At 57.0% G+C, this 20,730-nt stretch overlaps 1 protein-coding gene across 1 annotated transcript in view; it reads left to right on the forward strand.

Annotated features, from left to right (window-relative positions):
- The first annotated feature begins 3,309 nt into the window (after positions 1-3,309).
- Wnk2 (WNK lysine deficient protein kinase 2) overlaps positions 3,310-20,730 on the forward strand; it is a 119,688-nt gene continuing 102,267 nt past the window's right edge. The window contains 1 exon segment of the mRNA XM_027950983.2: positions 3,310-3,984. Within this exon segment, the coding sequence (XP_027806784.2) occupies positions 3,310-3,984 (675 nt within the window).

Below are 20,730 nucleotides of genomic sequence, written 5' to 3' on the forward strand. Positions count from 1 at the left end.
TTATATGTGGTGCTGGGAATCAAATCCAGTGCCTCACACATGCAAGGCAAGTGCTCTGCCACTGAGCCACAACCCCAGCCCCCACTAGCCTCCTTTTAAATATTTTATTTAGAGACAGGGTCTGGCTGAGTTGGTAAGTGCCTTGATAAGTTGCTGAGGTTGGCTTTGAACTCTCCATCCTCCTGTCTCAGCCTCCCAAACAAAATTAAAAAGGATTGGGAATGTATCTTGGTGGTAAAACAGCCCTGGGTTGAATCCCCATTACCAATAAATAAATAAATAAATAAATAAATAAATAAATAAAAATAAAAAATAAAAAAGTATGGCTTCCAATTTCTGATCAAGGAACCCTGAGACTCTACCTGCTAGAATCCCAGGAACTGCTCCTGAGGCTAGCTTGAGATTCCTTGTCCCATAGCTCCTGAGCTGGGGACTGTAGTGGTCATGAGCTGGCACAGGGAATGAGTTCTCCATCATGAGAGGCCTGTGAGCCAACTGTGAAATCATCCTCAGGGGGTCAGAGCACACACAGCCCTAGATCAGGAGCAGGATCTCCCTTCCCTCTGCATCCTGGGTTGTTCTCCCTGCTTTGCTGGTGTGACCACACTTCTCCACAAACATCAACACATGTGTGAGGGCAGTAGATGCTGGAGCTGATGAGAACTTCTGGCCATTTCCTCCATCACCAGGCAGGCATGATGCCACAGGCTGCCAATGCGACCTGTCAGAGCAGCAGGAAGCCAGGCTGGTGGGCATCAGCTCTAGAACTTGCTTAGCTCCATCCTATGTTGGTTTTCCCTTGGATAAGCCTGAACAAACTGGTCATGGGCAGGCTGGGACTCAGGATGCCCTTTCTGGACTGACCAAGTCCAGGAGGAACTGGCAGACCTTTAATGTGGCCAAGCCAGGATGATAAGGTCTGTTCTGCAGAGTGGATACTGAGGCTCAGAAAGGGCTGGACTTGCCCACGTCCTTCAGAACGCGAGGGGCCTGTAGCCTGCACAGAAAGACAGAATGCTTCTCATCAGCTCTCTACCTCTGCTGGAAGCTCCCACCCCTCCCTGGCCTGGGAGGTGCGGCTCAGATCACTGTCTCAGGGCTGCTCAGACCTGTAGAGCTGGCATCTGCTGATCTGCTTCCTGCTTGTGTGGGCTCTGTGCTCTTGCCTGTCCTGCAAGGTAGGTGTGGGATTAGATAACATAAATTAACAGGCATATGCCAAAGCCTAGCCCAGTGCCAAGCACACCGAACCACCAGATCTCTGGAGGGAAAGTCCTGATGGGAGATGTTTGCCAATTTCCATAGTGTAAATACTTCCAGTATTGCGACTTTAGGCTACGGTGTGGCATCTCGGAACTCAGAGCTGGGAAGACATTGAACGTTGGCCTTCATAAAGTTGTTTCCAGTTGGCACCAGCACCTGCTGCTAGCGCCCAGCAGGGCCCAGGAAGTCCTGCTGTGCTGGGTGACAGTTGGATTGGAACATGCTTCCCTCTAATTGTGAATGCTTGGTATCTACTCTGCTGGCTTTTATGCCACATGAGTTGCTTTGTGCCAAAGGCTCCAGGGCCAATAGGCCATGGTCATCCATCTCTAAATGGTTGTGCAGATCTGACCTGGTGCCACACCATGGGGGTGGATACTGAGATGAGAATACTCTGACATCTCCCTTGCGCCCTGGTTTCCTCACCTGGAAGCAGGTGCAGTGACTGTGAGATACAGGTCTTGGAGGATTGGGTGAGGGTGAGGTGCTAGTTCAACATGGTGCCTGGAGCAGTACTTAGAAATAAGTACAGTCTAGCCATAGTCTACCCGCTGCAGTGAGATTCAGAGATGCCCACAAGTGGGGCTTGCCTGTGGGAGCTGAGAGGAGTAAGCTGGAGGGAGAGATCATGCCCAGAAGAGGCAGCATTCTGCAGAGGTGAGAGATGAAGAGAACTTTGGGTCGACGGATTTCTGAAAGTCTCTCCACGCCCCCAGACACGGTATTCTAGCGCAGACTCGGTATTGGGAGCTCTGGAATTTAGAGTAGGTAGCTTCTGCCTTTGGGGCCTCTGTTGCTCCAGGATCACTGCTATCCGTCTCCCTGGGTGACAGGGACACCCTCGTAGACCGTGTAAATACAGCAAGGGCGGGAAGGACACTCTCATCCCTGATTGTGTTTAGCCCGGGCTTGGGCTCCTGAGGGTAGGGTACCCTGATCCTCTTCCTAAATACCCATTTTGTCGGGACACAGGTTCCCAGGTCTGTTGCTCTGGCTATGGTACTGTGAGGCAGGGAGCCTGCTATCGCCTCCCAGGGAAAAATGGGGGCCCTGCATGGCCAACAGCCCTGCGGAGTGTTCTAAAGAGCTTCACAGGTCAGGAGTTGGCCTGGATGCGGCAGCCGCCCGGGAGGCAACAGGAGAGGTTCCGCAGGTGTCCGCGCGCGCCCGAAGCCAGGTGGGCGTGCCAGGCCCCGCCCCGCGCGCCAGCCGGGGGCGGGACGAGCGGACGCCCCGCCCTCCCCGCGCGCCGGGTCGGAGCCGGTGCGGGAGCGGAGGCGCGCTGAGCCGGCAGGAGCACGCGGGAGCGCGGTCCCGCAGTGGCCCGGCCCGAAGGGAGCAGCGCGCAGGAGCGGAGCAGCGCTACGACCCCCGCCTTAGCGCGGACCCCGCCCCAGCGCAGACCAGGCCCCAAGCGCGGACCCTGGCCCTGGAGCGCGGCCTCGCCCGCCTCGCCCTCTCTGGCCACCCGGCCGCGGGCATGGACGGCGCCCGCTCGCCCTGTGAGTGCCGAGCCCTCCCGCCCGCCGCCTTTGTGTGCGCGCCGCGCCGCCGCAGCCCCTTCCCCGCGCGCCCCTCCCGCGCCCCGGGCCCGCGTCCTTTGTGGAGCAGCCGCCTGACCGGTGCCTCCCCCCGCCCCGGGCCTCCCTGTCCCCTTTGCAGCGTCCCCCTGGACAACCCAGCAGGCCCTCCTCCCGGGCCTGGGGGCTGGGCCCCTTTTCTCCGGCCTCCTGGTCCCTTTGCAGCCCCTCCGGGCCCTCAGGGACATCCAGCAGGTCCTCCCTCTCAGGGTCCCAGTGACAGCCCAGGACAGGCCTTCTCCGCAGCCCGGGGCTGAGCAGGGCACGTCCCCCCTTCCAATCCGGACCTCCCAGTGCAGTCTGCAGCCCCTTTCTCCGAAGCCCCCAGGGACAGCCCGGCAGGCCCCCTCCGAGGTCGGGGCTGGGCAGGGCGCGGGCCCCGGGGCGGCGCTGTCTCATCCCGTGGCTCGGGCAGGTGCGGCGGGACCGGCGCTCACGCGGGCCTGTGTGTCCTTGGCCCGCAGAGATGGACCGCGATGGCGGCCGCCGAGACGCCCCCGGCGCGCTGATGGAGGCCGGGCGCGGCGCGGGGCCCGCGGGCATGGCGGAGCCGCGGGCTAGGGCGGCGCGGCCCGGGCCCCAGCGCTTCCTGCGGCGCAGCGTGGTAGAGTCGGACCAGGAGGAGCCGCCGGGCCTGGAGGCCACCGAGGCACAGAGCGCACAGCCCCCGCAGCCCCTGCAGCGCCGGGTGCTTCTGCTCTGCAAGACGCGCCGCCTCATCGCAGAGCGCGCCCGTGGCCGCCCTGCCGCCCCCGCGCCCGCCGCGCCTGCAGCGCCTCCGGGTGCCCCGGGAACCCCCTCGGACCCCGGCCCGGAGCCTGCGGGCGCCCGTGAGCCCAGCCCGGACCCTGCTGCTGCGGCAACCGCGCAGGTCCCCGACGACGGCCCGCGGGAGGAGGAGGCGGCGGCAGCGAGGCAGGAGGACGCTGGAGCCACCGAGGCGAAGCCCGAGCCCGGGCGCGCACGGAAGGATGAACCGGAGGAGGAGGAGGACGACGAGGACGATCTCAAGGCCGTGGCCACCTCTTTGGACGGCCGCTTTCTTAAGTTTGACATCGAGCTGGGCCGGGGCTCCTTCAAGACAGTCTACAAGGGTCTGGACACCGAGACCTGGGTGGAGGTGGCCTGGTGCGAACTGCAGGTGAGGGCTCCCTGCCCACAGGTGGGCTGTGTGAGAATGCGTCCTTGGGCGCGTCCTTGCTCCTGAGCTGGCCTTAGGCAGCCCTGAGGATGGCGGGGGCTGCCGAGTGTGTCACCTTCTGTGTGGGTGGCCTGTGTGGACAGCGCACAAGAGGCCGATCTGTGTCTGTGCTGACTGGGGCTTGTCAGCCCACTTGATGGCAGAGGTCAATGTTGGGCTTTGTACTGTGTGTGTCCACGCTGTGGGGGGCGTTAGAGAAGGGGCACTTGGGGGCTGTGTACTTTGAAGAGCCCTCCTAACCCACTTCACTGTTCCAATAGAGCCTAGAGGCTGTGTGAGGGCGTCCAGACCTCTCAAAGGGTAGTTTGGGGCCTCTCAACTGCCCTTAAATTAGTAGCTTCCTGTGTCCTGGAAGGTGTAGGTGCCTCAGCCTACAGGCTACAGGACTTCCTCTGACCCAGGGATCTGTGACCCAGGGATGGTGCCTGGTGCTGTCCTGGGACCTGCTGAGCAAGCTTTGGAAGCCCTGTGCATAGCCTCTAGGTGCTCCCAGGACTCCATCTATTCACCAGTTGGATGTGTGAGAGCCCTTAAATCCAAGTCATGCAAAACGCTAGTGGGTTTTTTCCTTCCCTTCTTTTTTCTTGGATGCAAAGGCTCTGGGCGTGCAAATTTCTTAACCTTGCCCTCACGTTCGCTGTGTCAGCCCAGGCCCTGGAAGATTATATAAAAGGCAACCCTAGGCCAGCCTTGGAAGAGGAGGCAGCTCCTGTCACAGGGGGTGTTTACAGGCCCTCCCTCTTTGGGAGGGGGCAGCTGTCAGGCAGAGGCCGGCCTGGGAGAGCGCTGGCTGGAGGTGTAAGCCTACCCCACTGGCCTGTAAAGTTAGCTGGCCTTCCAGGCTGACGCAGGCTGGGCGAGCCAGGGCAAGCTGGGTGCCAGGGCCGCAGGCCACACTGCAGGATGCCTGCATTTTTGGCCCAGAAATGGGATTCAGTTACTGTGTCCTCCAGCCCCTGCAGAGTGACCTGCCGGGGTGTGCAAGCGGGGCTCATGTGGTGGGTGTTGACCTGCCGTGAGCCCTTCCCCCAAGACGAAGAGCTCCAAGGTCTTGCCTCTCCTCCGTGGTTCTGTGTGGCTTTGTGTGATGGGGGTCTGTGGTATCCTTCAGGGTCCTTCAGGAGGGGCTGAGGAGATCCTCTCTCCTCCCACCTGCACCACAGATTCTAAGCCTCCCCAAAAGGTGGCCTTGGTGGCAAGAGGTGGCCTTGATGGAATAGAATGGACATGTGGGTGGGGCAGGTTCCGAGGGCTGGGGTCCTGGGGTGTGTGCACCGTGTGTTCCTGCTACCTACGTGAGAGGCAGAGGGGAGGGAGGATCCAGGAAGGGGAAATGAGGATTCTTGGTTCTGGAGCCTGGTAGGAGCTTTGGCTCCCCACCTCCCTGCTCTGGCTAGATGACCAGCATGGCTCTCTGAACACGCACTGGTGCTGTGGCCTCAGAATGCCACTGCGGGTGGAGGGCAGAGGAGTGCTGCAGCAGGCTGGATGTGAGTTAGACCTCTGCAGCCTGAGCCTGCTGATCTGGCTGAGGCAGTGCAGGAGCATATGACTCTGGGAGCTTGTTAATTCTCCTTCCCTTTAAGGAAAGGCCGTCCGTCTGTTCAGTGGCTGGGTCTGCCTGTGGTGAGCAGGGCAGCGGGGTGGGGCTTGGCCTCCATCCAGGGGTCTTTTCTCCTTGGCTCTAGATAGGAGTGGAAAGGTTGGGGGTAGTTTCTGGACTAGAGAGTGCTGTTCCTTGCCCTGGGGTTACTAGGCACCCCCTCCCAGCTGGTGGGGAAGCTGCCCCACACTCCCCCAACAAGAGGTGCCTCTCCTGTTCACCCAGGCCGAGGTACATGCCGGGAGGCCACCTCCCTCTGCCTGGACTGATCTGGGAGGGTTTTCTCTGGCAGAGTTCTGAACCTACTTAGAAGAGCCCCTTTATTGAGAACCTCTTGTGTGACAGGTTTAGCCTGGGACCTCCTCATCACAAACCATGGGGTCATGGGGTCATGGAGTAACCTCCTGAGGCCACCCAAGAGGAGTTGGCAAGGGGCATTTTGGGACCAGGGAAGAAGGACATCAGCCTGGAGTGGAGGATGGAACCCACCCAGGGTCCCCTGTGTGGTGACTGGGCTGTGGGGCAGGGCTGAGTGGGGTGATGTAGGCAGCAGGGGTTCTACACGTAAGAAGCCCCTATGTCAGGACGGGGACTAGGGCAGGGGTGTTGGAGTCCTTGAGAGAGGGTCACTCCTGGGTGTGGTATAGAGTCAGGCCTCACCAACCAACAGTGCAGAGGGCCTGCCTGGCTGGTGGAGGGCGACAGGTGGCCACTCTTGCTAGCCAGGTTGGCTTTGTGCCAGGGGTGGGTGCCTTCTCGTTGCACAGTGTGGTGAGGTTCATTTTGCCTCCTGGTCCCCCGTGTTTCTGGGCACTGGGAGAGGGGCCTCCTGGGAGTCCAGGTTTGCATGGTGGAGGGACAGTCTGTCAGAGTGTTGCCTTCAGTCAGGGTGGCCTTGTGGTCTCTGGGTCTCTATTCCTCTCTTCTGGCCCAGAGTGCCTCTTTGGGAGTGGCCTCCCTTTGGGTACGCCGGAGTCTGGCTGGTGGCTGTTTCCTTTTCGTGACCTGGTTGGGCTGGGGTCTTCTGGGCCCCTTTCCCCCCACTGGAGACCAGAGAGGTGCATTGCTTGCTGACTCTTTCCAGGGTTTCCTGCTAAGGGGCAGAAATGTCCCAATCTTGGACCTAGCGAGTAGCTTAGAGGACATCTGATTTCCTTCCATGACTTGGTGTTGAAAGAAGTTTGCAGGGAGAACTGTGTGTGCTTATCTCACCTCCAAGGGCAAGATGCCACACCTGAATTCTCTAGAGGGCCAAAGCTGAAACTGGAACTATTATTATTGTCGTTGTTGTTATTGGTGTGGGGAGTAAGCCATTTAAAAAATAGCTTTTGAGTGAACTTTTAGTTTTGGCACCAAAGCGCGTTACAGTGACCATGAAGGAAGTGGAAATACTGTCAGACTCCCATCTCCTTCCCACACCCCTTCTCTTTCCTGGGACTATCCCATGTGGCCTTGGCCCTCTTTGGCCAGCTCTGGTCCTGTATAGATCCCTTTCCCATCAGACAGCCTGCGAGGCAGCTTAGGACTCCCCATGGCTACCTGGTTGCTGGGGTCTCACCTGGGCATTGCTCAGCCTCCATCAAGGCTCACCTCTGTGGTGTGGGAGACACGTGCCTGGCAGGGCAAAGTCACAGCACAGGGATGACAGTGCCTAGAAGCGGGTGGCACTGAGGGGCTCCTGGCGTGTTGTGGCCACAGAGCGGTGATAGGGAACCTGGTGCATCCCCATGGCTGCCTCTTGGGGTGCCTTGTGTTGGTGAGCCTGTTCCCGCCTCTGGATGTTGACTTTCATGTCTTCCTTAACTCTTGACTACATGGGTGACCGAGCTGACACTGTCCCATGTGACTTAGAAATCCCTCTTCCCTTGTTGGCCAGGGGTCCTGGGAAAACGCCCCGGCCACTGTCCAGAACCTGTTGAAGTGGCCTGCTGACTTTTCCTGGCCCTGCCTGCTTCTGCTCTGTCTCTCGGGGACCCTGGGGAAGGGGCGGAAGGGGACCCTGTCCGTGTCCTCTACTTTCAGGAGACGCAGGGTCTCAGACCCTTTGTAACCCTGCCTTCCACAGAAAGCCACTGTGCCCTGTTGGTCTGGGACCTGTGTTCCCTAGATGGTGACCGGGGCCCCATGCAAGGTTCGGGGATCCATCTGCCTTGTGGAGACCTTCATTTCTGACTCTCAGCTCAGCACTGGCTGGGCCCTGGCAGAGCAGGGCCTAAAGAGAATGGGGGCTGGGGCGTCCAGTTCTGCCCTGCTTGAGTCTTGCCAGCTGGAGAATCCGGTAGAGAGGTCCCTGGGCCACCCAAACATGAGAGGGGTCCTCCTGCGGCACTGTGCGGTGGTGATGGCCATCTCAGAGCTCTGTTCCCCCCTCTCAAGAGCCTGAATGCTTTGCATCGGTGGCCTTGTGTGGGGGGCCCTACTGCTGCCTGGCCTGCCTTCACCCCCACCCTACTGATGCCCAGAGGGGTGGGGGCAGGGATAGGGGGGACACGAGGAAGCAGTGGTGTTCCTCACAGAGACCAGACTCTCTGCAAGGGCTCAGGCTGATTTGACCGGTGGTCGCCTGCCTGTGTGTGTGTGAAACTTCCTGTTGCTTCATTCTGTTGAGGGAGCTGGGATTTGGCACTAGCGGGATGGCAGCGCTGAGTTTATGTTCTTGGGTGAGATGATTCACGCTTCACCCTGACCGAGGTTTTGTTTTGATTTGTGAGAAAGGCTGGTGCTGGGTGTCCTTAGGCCTGTGGAGATGGCTGTCCTGCCACAGACTCAAGGTCCCCTCCTCCCCCTGAGTGGTGTCGTGAGGTGTGTGTGGTCAGCAATGACTACGAGCAGCCTAAACTGTGGCTGCCATCGTGGGGGGGGGGGGCAGAAGAGGGTGTGGCACTGTGGCTTGTCCCCCGTTGCAAGCCATTTCTGGGCAGTTGGACATGTGCTTTTGAGGTGTCCTCAGAGGCCCTGGACTTCAGAGGTGCCCAGATGAGCCTGGTTTAGGGCCAGGTTGCTGTGTGACTCAGAGTAAGCTGCATTGCCCTTCTGAGCCCTGACAGAAAGGCCAGGATGGTCTCCCACGTGAGGGGCAAACCTGCATACGCGGCGTGTTTTTCCTGCTGTCCCTTAGCCATGTCTTCTCAGCTCTGTGACCTGTGAGGAAGCCTGAGAGGACAATCAAATATGCCTCCTGCAGCACCAGCACCAGAACTCTCTGTGGCAGTAGAGATGGCTGTCTCCGTCGTCTCTCTACATGCCCTGCTGAGCACCCCGCGGGGGCTAGGGCAGGTGGACATCGCATCCTTGATCTTTCCTACAAGAAGTGGGCAGAGCGGCCATGAGATAAAACTGAGGCCTGGGTGACCTTGATGCGGTCATAAGGATGCCAGCCAGGCAAGGCAGGGACCAACTGCAAACCAGCTAACGGAAAGGGGCCCAAGAGGCCTGGGGACCTGTTAGGGCTGCACGAGGCCCAGGCGGTGTGTGACTGTTGCTTCATTCTGTTGAGGGAGCTGGGACTCGGCACTAGCTGAATGGCTAAACAGCACTCCGGGGCGAAGGACCTGGGCTAGGTGATGGCTGTGTCAGCCTCAGGCTCCTGGAGTAAGTGTTGGCCGGGGATGCTCCCAGTCACTTGGTCACCTGGAAGGTTGGACCGTTCCTGAGGCTGTCGTCCCCTAACTTGCTTCATTGTTTCGAGGGGTAGCTCAAAGGTGGGGCCAGGCACTGTGGATGTGGGGCCATCTCTCTGCTAGCTAGAGGTGACATCAGAGGAAGGGGCAGGGTTCGGTGCAGGCTGAGCTCCAGACCTGGGAGCACTATAGCGAACAGGACAGATCGTGACCCAGAACACAAGATGAGTAGATGTGAGAACATATCAGCAGATCTGGTGGATACCATGGTGGGGGCAGTGCAAGGTACTTAGGAGAAGGCCCCGAAGAGGGAGGAGCGAGCCACTGAACAGGAAGGCAGAGAACAGACGTGCAAAGGACCTGAGGTTAGAGCCATTTCAGCACAGAGGAGAGCTCGGCCGGTATCAGCCATATAGGGAGATCTGGAGGTATGGCCAGGACTTGGTTTCTTTGAGGGTGGGAGCCATACTGGGGGCTTCTGAGAGAAGAGGAGGGGTGAGAGCAGACTGAGGTTTTGACAGGGTTCCTTGGCTGATGTGGGGACAGGTGGGGGACAAAGGTGGGGCAGGGGGCCAGCCAGCAGGCAAGGCAAAGGGTTCTGCACCTGCAGAGTGGGCTGGGGTGGGGAGCAGGGTCAGATTCTGGGTGTGTTTGAAGGAGGAGAGCACAGGATTTGCTGCAGGTTGGAACTGAAGGTGGGAGTTGGGGTAACAGCAGAGCTTTGGGCTGGCGGGGTGCGATAGCTGTCCTCTGAGAAGGAGGTGGGAAGTGGATCTGGAGGAGGATCAGGTCCTGGCTCAGAACGTGCTCGACTTCAACCTGACCATCCTGTAGGCAGTGAAGGTGCTCCTCTTGGGGAGCAGGCTCTCTTAGGCAGAACCTATCTTTGGGGGTCTGGGTAGTCAGCTCAGGAGCAAGACTGAACCCCAGAGGAGGGTGGGCCTCAAGTCAGGCCAGGAGAGAGGGGCCAGTTGCCGCAGCCCTGCCCGGAGTGGCTGTCATGAGGTTGGAGGGAGTGCCGTGAAGGGCCGCCTGGGCTTGTCCTGAGCCTGCCACTCAACCTTCCAGAAAGCCTGGATTTGCTGAGAGCGTGGCTCTTCTGCCCCTGTGGGTGTCTCTTGGGGCTTGTGGCTTAAGCCTGGCTTCAGGCCACCGCTGGAAGAAGCCCAAGGTGACGGCACGGGGCTCTGCGTTACTGCTGTGGCGGAGGAGAACTTGACCCAGTCCAGCAGAGTTCTGGGCTGTGTGTCTGGTCTCCTTTGCAGTCTACGTTGGTTGAGCGATTGTGGTGGGATGCGGGGCATTGGAGCCCCACAGCTGGACCAGGAAACTCCACCAAAGATCCTGGCCACGGGGTCCCTGTACAAGCTGTCGTTCCTGGGGAGAAGGTCTGCCCTGGTACAGCATGGGAAGGGCCTGCCTTTCTGAGCCTTGGTTTGCTCCTGTGTGCAGGGGGATGGTGCTAGCTGACCCTATGGCCACAGGACAGTTGAGAGAAGCATCAGCCAGAGCGTACCCTCTTCTCACCTCCTGAAAAAGGTCCGGATGAGATGTGCAGTGGAGAGCAAGCAGCTTGAACCTGGTGGGGCTGGTTGTGCCCCTGCCCTTGTGTGATGCAAGGGGCAGCAGAGCCTGAGGCACCTGGGCTGCCGTTGTCTTACCATTTGAGCTGCAGATAAGGAAAAGTGTGTGAACGGCACTTTTGAAAAGCAAGTCAGGATCTGCCTCTGACCATGGAGAATCTAGGACTATGAGTTGGGGGAACCCTGTCTGGGTAGAGAAGCCCTGAGAGGAGAGGATGGTGAAGTTTTCAAGTGTGGCAACCGGAAGGTTGTTGAACTAGATCCAGTGGTGAATACCTGTAATTCCACCTACTCAGGAGACTGAGGCAGGAGGATCGAAAGTTAGAGGCTAGCCTCAGGAACTCAGTGAGACCTTGTCTCAAAATATAAAAGGTTGTGATGTAGCTCAGTGGTACAAAATTAAAAAAAAAAAAAAAAAGATTGTTGTAAGTTTTCCTGTGCTTCCAAGAGTTTTCCCATCCAGTTCTATTCCTGGAGGACCGAATTCTAAGAATTTCTTTAAGTATTTGATTACTACCTCTGATTTAAGTTAGCTTCCATTAAATATATCCTAGAATTTTTTGGAAAAGACTAAAAGTGTTCAGTGTGGTATTGGAGGAAGGGTGGATGGATAGATCAATGGAACAGAATAGAGAGCCCAGAAATAGATCCACACAGGGAAAGCCAAGTGATCTTTGATAAAAGAGCAAAGATATTTCAACGGAGCAAAGATAGTCTTTTCTTTTTCTGGTACCAGGGATCGAACCCAGGGGCACTGCACCACTGAGCCACATAACAGCTCTTTTTAATTTTGAGACAGGGTCTCGCTGAGTTGCTAAAGGCCTCACTAAGTTGCTGAGGCTGGCTTTGAACTTGTGATCCTCCTGCCTTAGCCTCCCGAGCTGCTGGGATTACAGGTGTGCACCACTGTGCAGAGCAACATGGTGTTTTTCAACAAGGGGTCAATTGGACATCTATATGCAAAACACCAAATCTAGTGCTGGGCATGTACTGAGCAGTAAAGCACTCACCTAGCATGTGCAAGGTTCTGGATTCAGTCTCCAGTACCAGGAAAAAACAATCTAGACAGAGACCTTACCTTCTTCACGAAATTAACTTAAAATCGAGCACAGACCTAAGTGTGAAATTCAAAGCTGTAAAGCTCCTAGAAGATAATGTAGGAGAAAATCTAGGTGACCTTGGGTTTGGCAATGATTATTTTAGATACAACACCAGAGGCACAGTCCATGAAAGAAATGATTGATAAGCTGGATTGCATTAAAATTAAAAAAAAAAAAAAAAAAACTGGTCTGTGAAAGACACTGTTAAGAGAATGAGAAGACCGGTCCCAGACTGGGAGAAAATATTTGCAAAGGGAACTTCTGATAAAGGATCCTTCCAAAACACACAAAGAACTTTTGAAACTCAACAATAAGAAAACAAACAACCAGATTTTAAAAAGTAGGCCAAAAATGTGAACAGACACCTCACCAAAGATGATATCCAGATAGCCAATAAGCATATGAAAAGATGCTTAATATCATATGTCAACAGGGAAATGCAAATTAAAGCCACAGTGAGATACTGGTAGACCTCTAGTAGAACGGTCCAGCTCCAGAACTCTGACAACACCAAACGCCGGTGACGACGTGGAGCCAGTAAACCCTCCTTCATGCATGGTGGGAATTCAAAATGGCGCAGCCACTTTGGAAGACTGGCAGTTTCTTACAATATGAAACATATTCTTACCAAACAACCCAGCAATCTCTTTCCTTGGTATTTACCCAAACATGAAACATTGAAAACATGTCCACACAAAAACCTACACACGGATGTTTATAGCAGCTTTATTCATAATTGTCAAAACTTGGAAGCAACCAAGATGCCCTTCAGAAGACGCATGGGTAAATAAACTGCGGTACATCCAGACAATGGAATGCTACATAGCACTGAAAAGAATGGCGCTATCAAGCCATGGAGAGACCTGGAGGAATCTTCTACGCGGATGCCTAAGTCAGAGAAGTCAGTCTGGAAAGCCCACGTGCTGTATGATGGCAGCGATCTGACGTGCTGCAAGGAGTGAAGCCACCGAGGCAGTAAGGACGAACAGTTGCCAGAGGTCAGGGAGGACAGGGATAATGAGGTGGAGCACCCACCCGGGATTTTTAAGGCAGTAAAACTAGTCTGTGTGATCCAATAGTGGCAGCTACATGTCATTTCCATTTGTTCAAACCCACAGACTCTCTAACCCCGAGAGTAAACTTTGGACTTCAGTGAATAATGAAGTATCTATTTTGGCTCATTGATTGTAATAATGTTACCACATCAAGGCAAGCTGTTAACAGTAGGAGAGCCTGTGTGGGTGTGTGGGAGTGCAGGGAACCCTGTACTGTCTGCACAACCCTCCCGGAAACCTACAACTTCTCTGTAAAGGAATGAATTGATTTTTAAAAAGGAATACAACTGTGTGAAAGAAGTTAAGTTTGCAAACACTGGGGAAAAAAAAGTCACCTATAATTCTTGAATACAGTTACTTTTTTTTTGGTACTGGGGATTGAACTCAGGGGCACTTGACCACTAAGCCACATCCCCAGCCCTATTCTGTATTTTATTTAGAGACAGGGTCTCACTTGAGTTGCTTAGGGCCTCACTGTTGATGAGGCTGGCTTTGAACTTGCGATCCTCCTGCCTCAGCCTCCAGAGCTGCCGGGATGACAGGCATGCGCCACTGCACCTGGCTGAATACAGATGCTTTTATTTTTCATATTATATTCTTGTTCTTGTTCACATATATCTCTCTATATTTTTTAAAACAATGCAGCTGCAATGTCAGCTTTTAAAAATCGATTTTTTTTACTTGTTTCTAGATCATCTTTTAAAGCTGTTGGCTAGTGAGGGGGGGAGCAAGGATTCTGGGTTTGCTCCTGGTTTTTGACCTACTATTCTGGCCCCATGGGTTCTTTCTTTTTCAGAGAGGCCAGCCCTGCCCTGCTCTCGGGGAGGTGGGGGCAGAGCTGGACAGAGCCTTCTGGTCATGGGGAGGTGGTCCTGGGTCAAGGGCTCCCTGAGCATGTGCTTCCAGGGCCTCTGAGTCGAGGGTCTTTGTGTCCTCATGGAAACGCTGGGGGGCCCAGGTAGATGGCCCCCTCCCACCCACCTCCCTGAGCACCTGGGCAGCTGGCCATGAGAGTATTCAGGGTGCATTGTATCCAGGATGATTCTAGAGGTTAAAGATGTGGACAGGAATACTGTTCAAACGTGAGGGCCAGCAGGCCAGCAGGGTGGAGACGGGGTGGGCAAGAGGCTCGGTGACCTGAGTCCTGGTGAGTTTGCCCAGGGCTGCTTCTGTGTGGGGCCCCAGGGACCTCTTGGAGGGAGGTCCAGGCCTGGAGCCCAGACCTGTAGGACACCCAGGTGTAGCCAGGACATCCATTGGCCAAGGGCAGGAAGGGAAGGGAGGAAGTTCTGGTTTGCTGAGGACTTTCTTGGGTTCTGAGCTCATGTGTGAGCCCATTGGTCCTTAGAATTCTGTTTTCAGTGAGGAGAAAGGAGACCCAGAGGGCAGCTCACGTCCAAGCCAGAATCGCGGCTCACGCCCCTTCGTGCGGGCCCTTTCTCCTGCTATGTCCCATGTGTGTTCAAGGGTGCAGAAAGGGCGGCTGTCGCTAGATAGGCTTGAGGAGCGTTGGATGAGGCACCCCCACGGTAGACTTAGCAGAGTCTTTAAAACGCCCCTGTGTTGGGAAGCTCTGCGGGCGGCTGGGGGATAAGGGTCCCCACATCTTCTTTTCTTTGCACAGGTGTCTTGTGAGATCAGAGTGGGCTCTGAGGAGGGGTGTGACTGTGGGGATTTGCTAGAGGCGAAGATCTTCCTGCTGTTTCTCAGCACCACTGCAAGAAATGGGGCCTCCTGAATCATGGGTAACGGTGCCGTGGGCAGTGCTCGGAGCGACACAGGGACGGTTTGCTCTGGAACCCCCACCTGTCTCAGGCCAGAAGCTGCTCTGGAGGGACCATCCTCTCTCCAGTGTCCTTGCTCCCCTGGTTCTTTTGTGCTTGCTCATGGTGGATGGGCTGAGAAAATTCTCAGCTGTGAGGCAGTGGTGCTGAGCAGTGCCAACCTTTCCCTAGAAACTGAAATCTGGAGATGGCAGCCAGTTGAGGGCCCTCTAGGCAGCTTAGCAGTGTCAGCAGGGACATGGCATTTTCTCTTTCTCTTAAACTCTCCTCAGATGTCTTGGCAGTTGGTTGCCACCTAGTTACAAGAGGGCTGCCACAGCTCCAGGCTTGTAAACACTTTGAAGGCAGGAAGCAAGTGAGGAGCTGGTTAGGTAGGGGCTAGTAGAGTCTCTTTCTCAAATGACTCTGCCCATATTTTAATCCATAAAATATTTATCCATGATCCTACTTGATTTCTCTGGTTAGAACTGGATCCTATGGCCTCTCTAGCTGCAGGGGTATCTGGAAAAGGCTTGGTTGGTGTCGCTGGCTTTGATCTCTTCCCTGGGCTGGGCAGCATGGATTCCGGTTGGCTAGGAGGGAGTGGCAGGTTGTGTGGTAGGGAGGTGCCTGCCGTCTGTCTTGGTTAATTCCTCCCTCCAGACTCACCTGGTGCCTGTGAGCGAGGGCACCTCCTCTGCCCGGGCTCATCCCCCACACAGAACATCCTGCACCCCAGCACGCCTGAGTACTCCTCCCTGCCCACACCCTGACCCCCAGGCACCTACAGTCCTTTCCTTCTTGTGTGGGCTGCTCCCAGCTCGCCACCTGCCACCCCAGCCCGCTGTCACAGCTTTCTCTGCCTTGCCACCGTGCAGGCTTCTTTACCTGTAACCATTTACTCTGACAAACTTAAACCCAGGAGCCGTTGGAGTCACCGTCGTATTTCACAACATCTCCTCTACGGCTGCATCTCTGTGTCCGGGTTTTTTCTGACCTAGTTTTGATTCCCCCTGAATACTTCAGCAGGCGTCTCCCGACAGGAACGAGGACACGTCCCAGCAGAGCCAGGACACAGCCTCGCGCTTGGGTCTGGCTGGACAGATCCGATTGTGTGTTGTCTGGTGTGTGGACCATGCTTCCGGGGGGGGGGGGGCTCTTCCTGCTTTTCCCTGTTGGGATCTAAGAAATAACCAGGGGTTCTGTGTTGGGTCTGCTTGTCGTGTCTCTATTCACCCAGTGGTTGTTTTTCCACCTGTTGGCATTGTGTCTGGAGGGCTCAGGGCCAAGGGTCTCATAGAGACCCCCATCTGGTCTGCATGGAGCCAGTTCATGCATTTCTGGTGCTGGTGCTGTGCATGCAGGTCGCAGAGGCAGACAGGCCTCTCCTGCAGGGGACCAGAGTGCTGCAATTGCAGAAGTAACCATGCCGAGCCCCCTCTGTGCACTGGGGACAGGTCACTTCCCGGGGTCGGGGGGAGTCCTGCCATTTTCCCCTTTCTGAGGCAGAAACAGGAACAGGGAAACCAGGACGTCAGAGCGGGGACCTGCTCCAGCACAGGGCCATGGCGCAGCCCGAGGAGGCTGACCTCAGGCCCTGGCTGTATGGGCTCGGGCCTCAGCTTTGTCTGAAGCGGAATCATTAGTGCTGCCAGGACACAATGTCCTGGGGTGCTCTGAGCAGCTGGCTGGAGGACACTGTCCAGGAGACCATCTGCCACCTGTCCACCGGCTCTGGGTGGGGCCCTTGTGGCTTCCTCAGGCCTCACCGGGTGCCTGTCACCTAGGGCAGGGCTGTGTGTGGGGTCTGGTTGTCCACCCCACCTGCCAGTTCTGGGCCTGCTCCACAGAGGAGGGGTGCCCCGGTGTGGGGTTTCACAGGGGCCGAGGGTGTGGCTACCGTTGGAGGGGCTGTCCCTAGGGAGGTGATGGGACAGATACCAAAGAGCTGCAGGTGGAACTGTCCAGAAGCTCTCCTCCGACACAGCAGTTTCCATGCTGGTCGAAGCCCTTCTTGTCTGATTTGGATATTCTTGGGTCGTTTTTCACAGTTGTGGCATCTTTGCTAATGTGTGTGGTGAAGGTAAATGGTGCCAGCCACCCTAGGGTCCTCCCTCCCCTTACCTAATCCTGCCCAGCTTCTTGAGGCCTGGGCACTGAGCTGGGCAGCTTGGGCAGAGGCTCACCACGTTGTGAGTCGGGCCTGGGGTCAGCCCCGCCTGCCATCCCCTTACTGGTGGGTTTGAGGTAGACCAAGACCTAGCTCAGCTCCGCCTGGCTCCCTTTCAGCTGGACATAGACCTTTGCACCCTCTTGGCTGGGCCTGTGGCTTGCTGCCCTTATGTGGTCCTGATACTCATCCTCCATTGGGTGCAGCTTCTGAGCTTGGCTGTGCCAGGGCCACCCACACGTCCCAGAAGGTGGTGGCCAAAGCCTGGAGTCTTGGGGGAGGTGCCTTGGCTACTCTGATGGTCCCAGGGCTGAGCTATGATGCTTCCCGCATCCTCTGGTCTGGACTGGAGACCTCCCTGCAAGTATCAGCCAGGGTCAGTGACTACAGACGCTCCCCAACCCCCACATACCCCCTCGTGGTCAGCAGGGCTCATACCCCTGGTGGCCAAGCGGTGCCCTGGGCTGCCTTCTTGAGTCCTCACATCAGGAAACCCTCTGGCCAGGTCAGCCAGAGCAAGGCTGCTGACTTCTGCCCGGAGAAGTCCAGGGAATTTCTTCTCTTAAAAGGAGACGTTTGAACTGGGGAGTGAACTTGCCTCTTTTGAAAGAAATGGAGAAAGTTGATGTTGGCGGAGAGTGAGGAGGCAAGCACGCAAGGGTTTCAGAGTCCCCTCCTCCCGAGGCCTTTGTAGCCCAGTGACGGACCTAACCTGGTTATCCCTGGGCGAGAGTCCCCTGCCTCTGACCTTCACAGGCCACCAAAGCCAGAAGAAGGATGTTGTGCGCAGCTGGCTGCCTCATCCCAGGCCTGGCTGGGGTGCCTCCCGTGCCCACTGTGAGCACCCGAGTGCACGGGTAGCGTGTTTGGAGACGGGAGGCAGGGTCCTAGCACCACCTCTCTTTCTGCCGGCTGGGCAGTGTCCCGTGTGCAGGCTAGCCCCAGCTGGTGTGCTGTCCCTGTGTGCATGGCAGGGGCTGCATGGGGGCCTCTGATTGTCTCTGACCCCCAGGAGTGGAGATGATGCTGTACCCAGGGGTAGTCTCACTTGGGTCAGTAAAGATGGTGGGAGGGGCCATGATACACACCCTAACGGCTTGTTCTGGGGTCTCCCTGCTGCCCAGCCATGCTTGCTGGCTGCTGTGTCCAGAGTTGAGGTCCAGGGTGGGTCTGCCTGATGGCTGCCTGTACCCTCTCCCACCTGACTTAACGGCCATTCAAGTTCAATAGGAACACAAATGGCGGAACGGGGGCGATAGCATGTGGCATTAGGGTGCAGTGGCTGTGCCTTTGCCATTTGTAAAAAGAGGCACAAAGTGAATCCGCTGAGATAGCCGCACTTAGGAGGAGGGTGGGATGGGGTGGAGGGAAAAGGGTGGAACGCGGAGACCAATAGCTCGAAGAGAATGCAGCAGAACGAGGAAGAAGGAAAGCAGAGAATCAGGCTTTCAAGCTGAAAGGACCAGGCGATAATCTCTAGAAGTTTAGGAAGATAAGATGCCACAATGACAGAAGGGTCATTCTGTCTTCCCCTCTCTGGATCCTCAGGAACAGTCCCCATGCGTGCAGCCCCTCCCCCACCTGTGGACCCCTGTGCTCCTTGGGATGCTGTTTGCTGCCCACAGAGACCCTGAGCAGCAGCCTATTCATGGATGAACCTGCCCTAGCATTCCCTGGGGGAGGTGGGTGGACACTGTCCTGGTCCTCCACTGCCCAAGGCTGGGCACGCACTGTGAGTTCTCTCGAGAGGCAGCATGGAGGATGGGCCGGCATGTGCTGGCCCAGAGCTCGCGGGAGCAGGGCCAGGGTCTCTACCCAGCCGCGCTGGCTGCTAGCCCTGGGCACTGGGTCCAGACACCCAGGACTTGAACCCCTGGTGGGATGTGGTCGGAGGCCCTGGGGACAGTGACTTCCCCTGCAGGAAGCAGTCTGGCCTCTGGCCTGGGCCTCCTGGGCCTCCCACAGCCTTCCAGGTGTTTGGGACCGGCTGTCTCACCTGTGCCTCCCTCCCCACCCCCTCATCCTGGGAAGAGCCTGCTTGGCTCTCGACTGGCTGAAATGACCTGTCAGCCTTTGTAAATATTTGATGACGGCAAGGATAGAAAGACAAAGGCATGCTCTGTTCTCCGAGGGGAGCGAGACGAGATGGTGACATTGGAACGTTCCAGCCCTGCTGGCTGCTTCCCTGAGCAGTTTATGGAAGGTTTTCAGGAAGGCCCTTTGTGTCTCTCCGCTGCAGGCCACAGCACAACCCCCCAGGGCTGGGGGGGGGGTGCGGTTGCCAAGTCCCCACCTGGAGACCTGGTCGGAGGTGCCCCAGGTCACTGTGGGGTCTTGCCCTCTGACTCCACCTACCACATACTCTGGGCTCTGGGGGCGTGGGGGATAAGGGGTGATCTGGGTGTGACACTGTCCCCTCATAGTCCAGAGGGCCCAGTGCTCAGCTGTACTGTGGACCTCTGGTGGGCTTGGTTGTCACGGGTGCAGCTCACGCCCCTAGGCCTTGTCCTGTGGCCTACTGTGTGTGAGGGCTCCCTGCTGGCCTCTGCTGGGTGCTGTGCACACGTGTGTGGGTGTGTCCCCTTGGCTCTTCTGCCAGGGAACCGGTCTGTCCTGACGGTGTTTCTGTGGGAAAGAGGAGCCCTTTGATGGGGACTTGGGGGAAGCACCTGTCCTGTGGGCCTGGGGACACCTTCTGCTGGGAAGGGATTGGAACTACTGGGGGCCTGAGGGCACCACACTGGGAGGGCTGGGCATTTGCATGGCCTTTCGTCCCGTTGGTGCTGGATCAGGAAGGTGGATGGTGGCTGCAGCTGGCCAGTCCTCCCGTTGCCCGTGAGGTTGGCAGGCAGCTTTTCCAGGGCTTGGGGACACTGAGGCCTGGGTGGGTCACGCTTGCTATGGCTGGCTGTCCTCGTGGGGGTCCTGTAGGGTCCCCCTGGGTAGACATTGCCCTTTTCCCTTCAAGGACCACATCTGATGATGTCTGTGAGGCTGGTGTCCAAGTGGCAGCTGTTGGGGCTGGGAAGAAGGGCTGTCCAGGGTCTGTGTCCACATTGGCAGTGGGAGGGTGGGGCTGTGGTATGCATGGGCAGCCATGTCCCTGCTGGAGGGGCCCGGCCCAGGGCCTCCTGGGGGATCAGAGAGGCCCTTCCTGGGGGCTGTGGTCTGACTGAGCCTGGAGCCTGGGTGTCCTTTGCTGAGGGGCCCTGGTGTGCCAAGGGTTTGGCCCAGGGGGTAGTGCGCTGTTCAGGATTGTGGATGGACAGGGACTGCATGGGCAGGTGGCCTGGGGAGGCAGTGAGTGTGGTGACCCTGGAGGATGCTGGGGAGGTGGGGCTGGCTGGAGGGAGGTGCTGGGGGAGGATTCTTTCTTTCAGTGAAAAGCAAATTAAAGCGGAGTCACCTCCTGGCTGTCGGCTGGCCATAGAGGAGGGTGGGAGGGGAAGGAGTTGCCCAGGAGAGGGTCTGGTGGGGGCGGGGGTGAGGGAGCCCAGTCAAGGAAGCAGCCACGTCCTGGTCCCCAGAACCTGTGGACATGATATCATATGCAGTGAAAGGGACTCTGCAGATGGACTAAGGGTGTTGATACGGGGAGGTTGTCCTGGATACTGTGGGGCCTGGTCTCCTCGGCAGAGTCCACACAAGTGGGAGATGGGGGGCGGCCAGGGTCTGAAGGAGGTGTGAGTGTGGAAGAGGGAGCAAAGGGTCATCAGACTCCGCTCCTCTGGAAGGTGGAAAGGGGTGGGAACAGCTTCTCTGCAACCCCCCGGGGTCGTCACCTCTGCTAAC

The sequence above is a fragment of the Marmota flaviventris genome, chromosome 16 (assembly GCF_047511675.1).
Source record: "Marmota flaviventris isolate mMarFla1 chromosome 16, mMarFla1.hap1, whole genome shotgun sequence".
Lineage (NCBI taxonomy): Eukaryota > Metazoa > Chordata > Mammalia > Rodentia > Sciuridae > Marmota > Marmota flaviventris.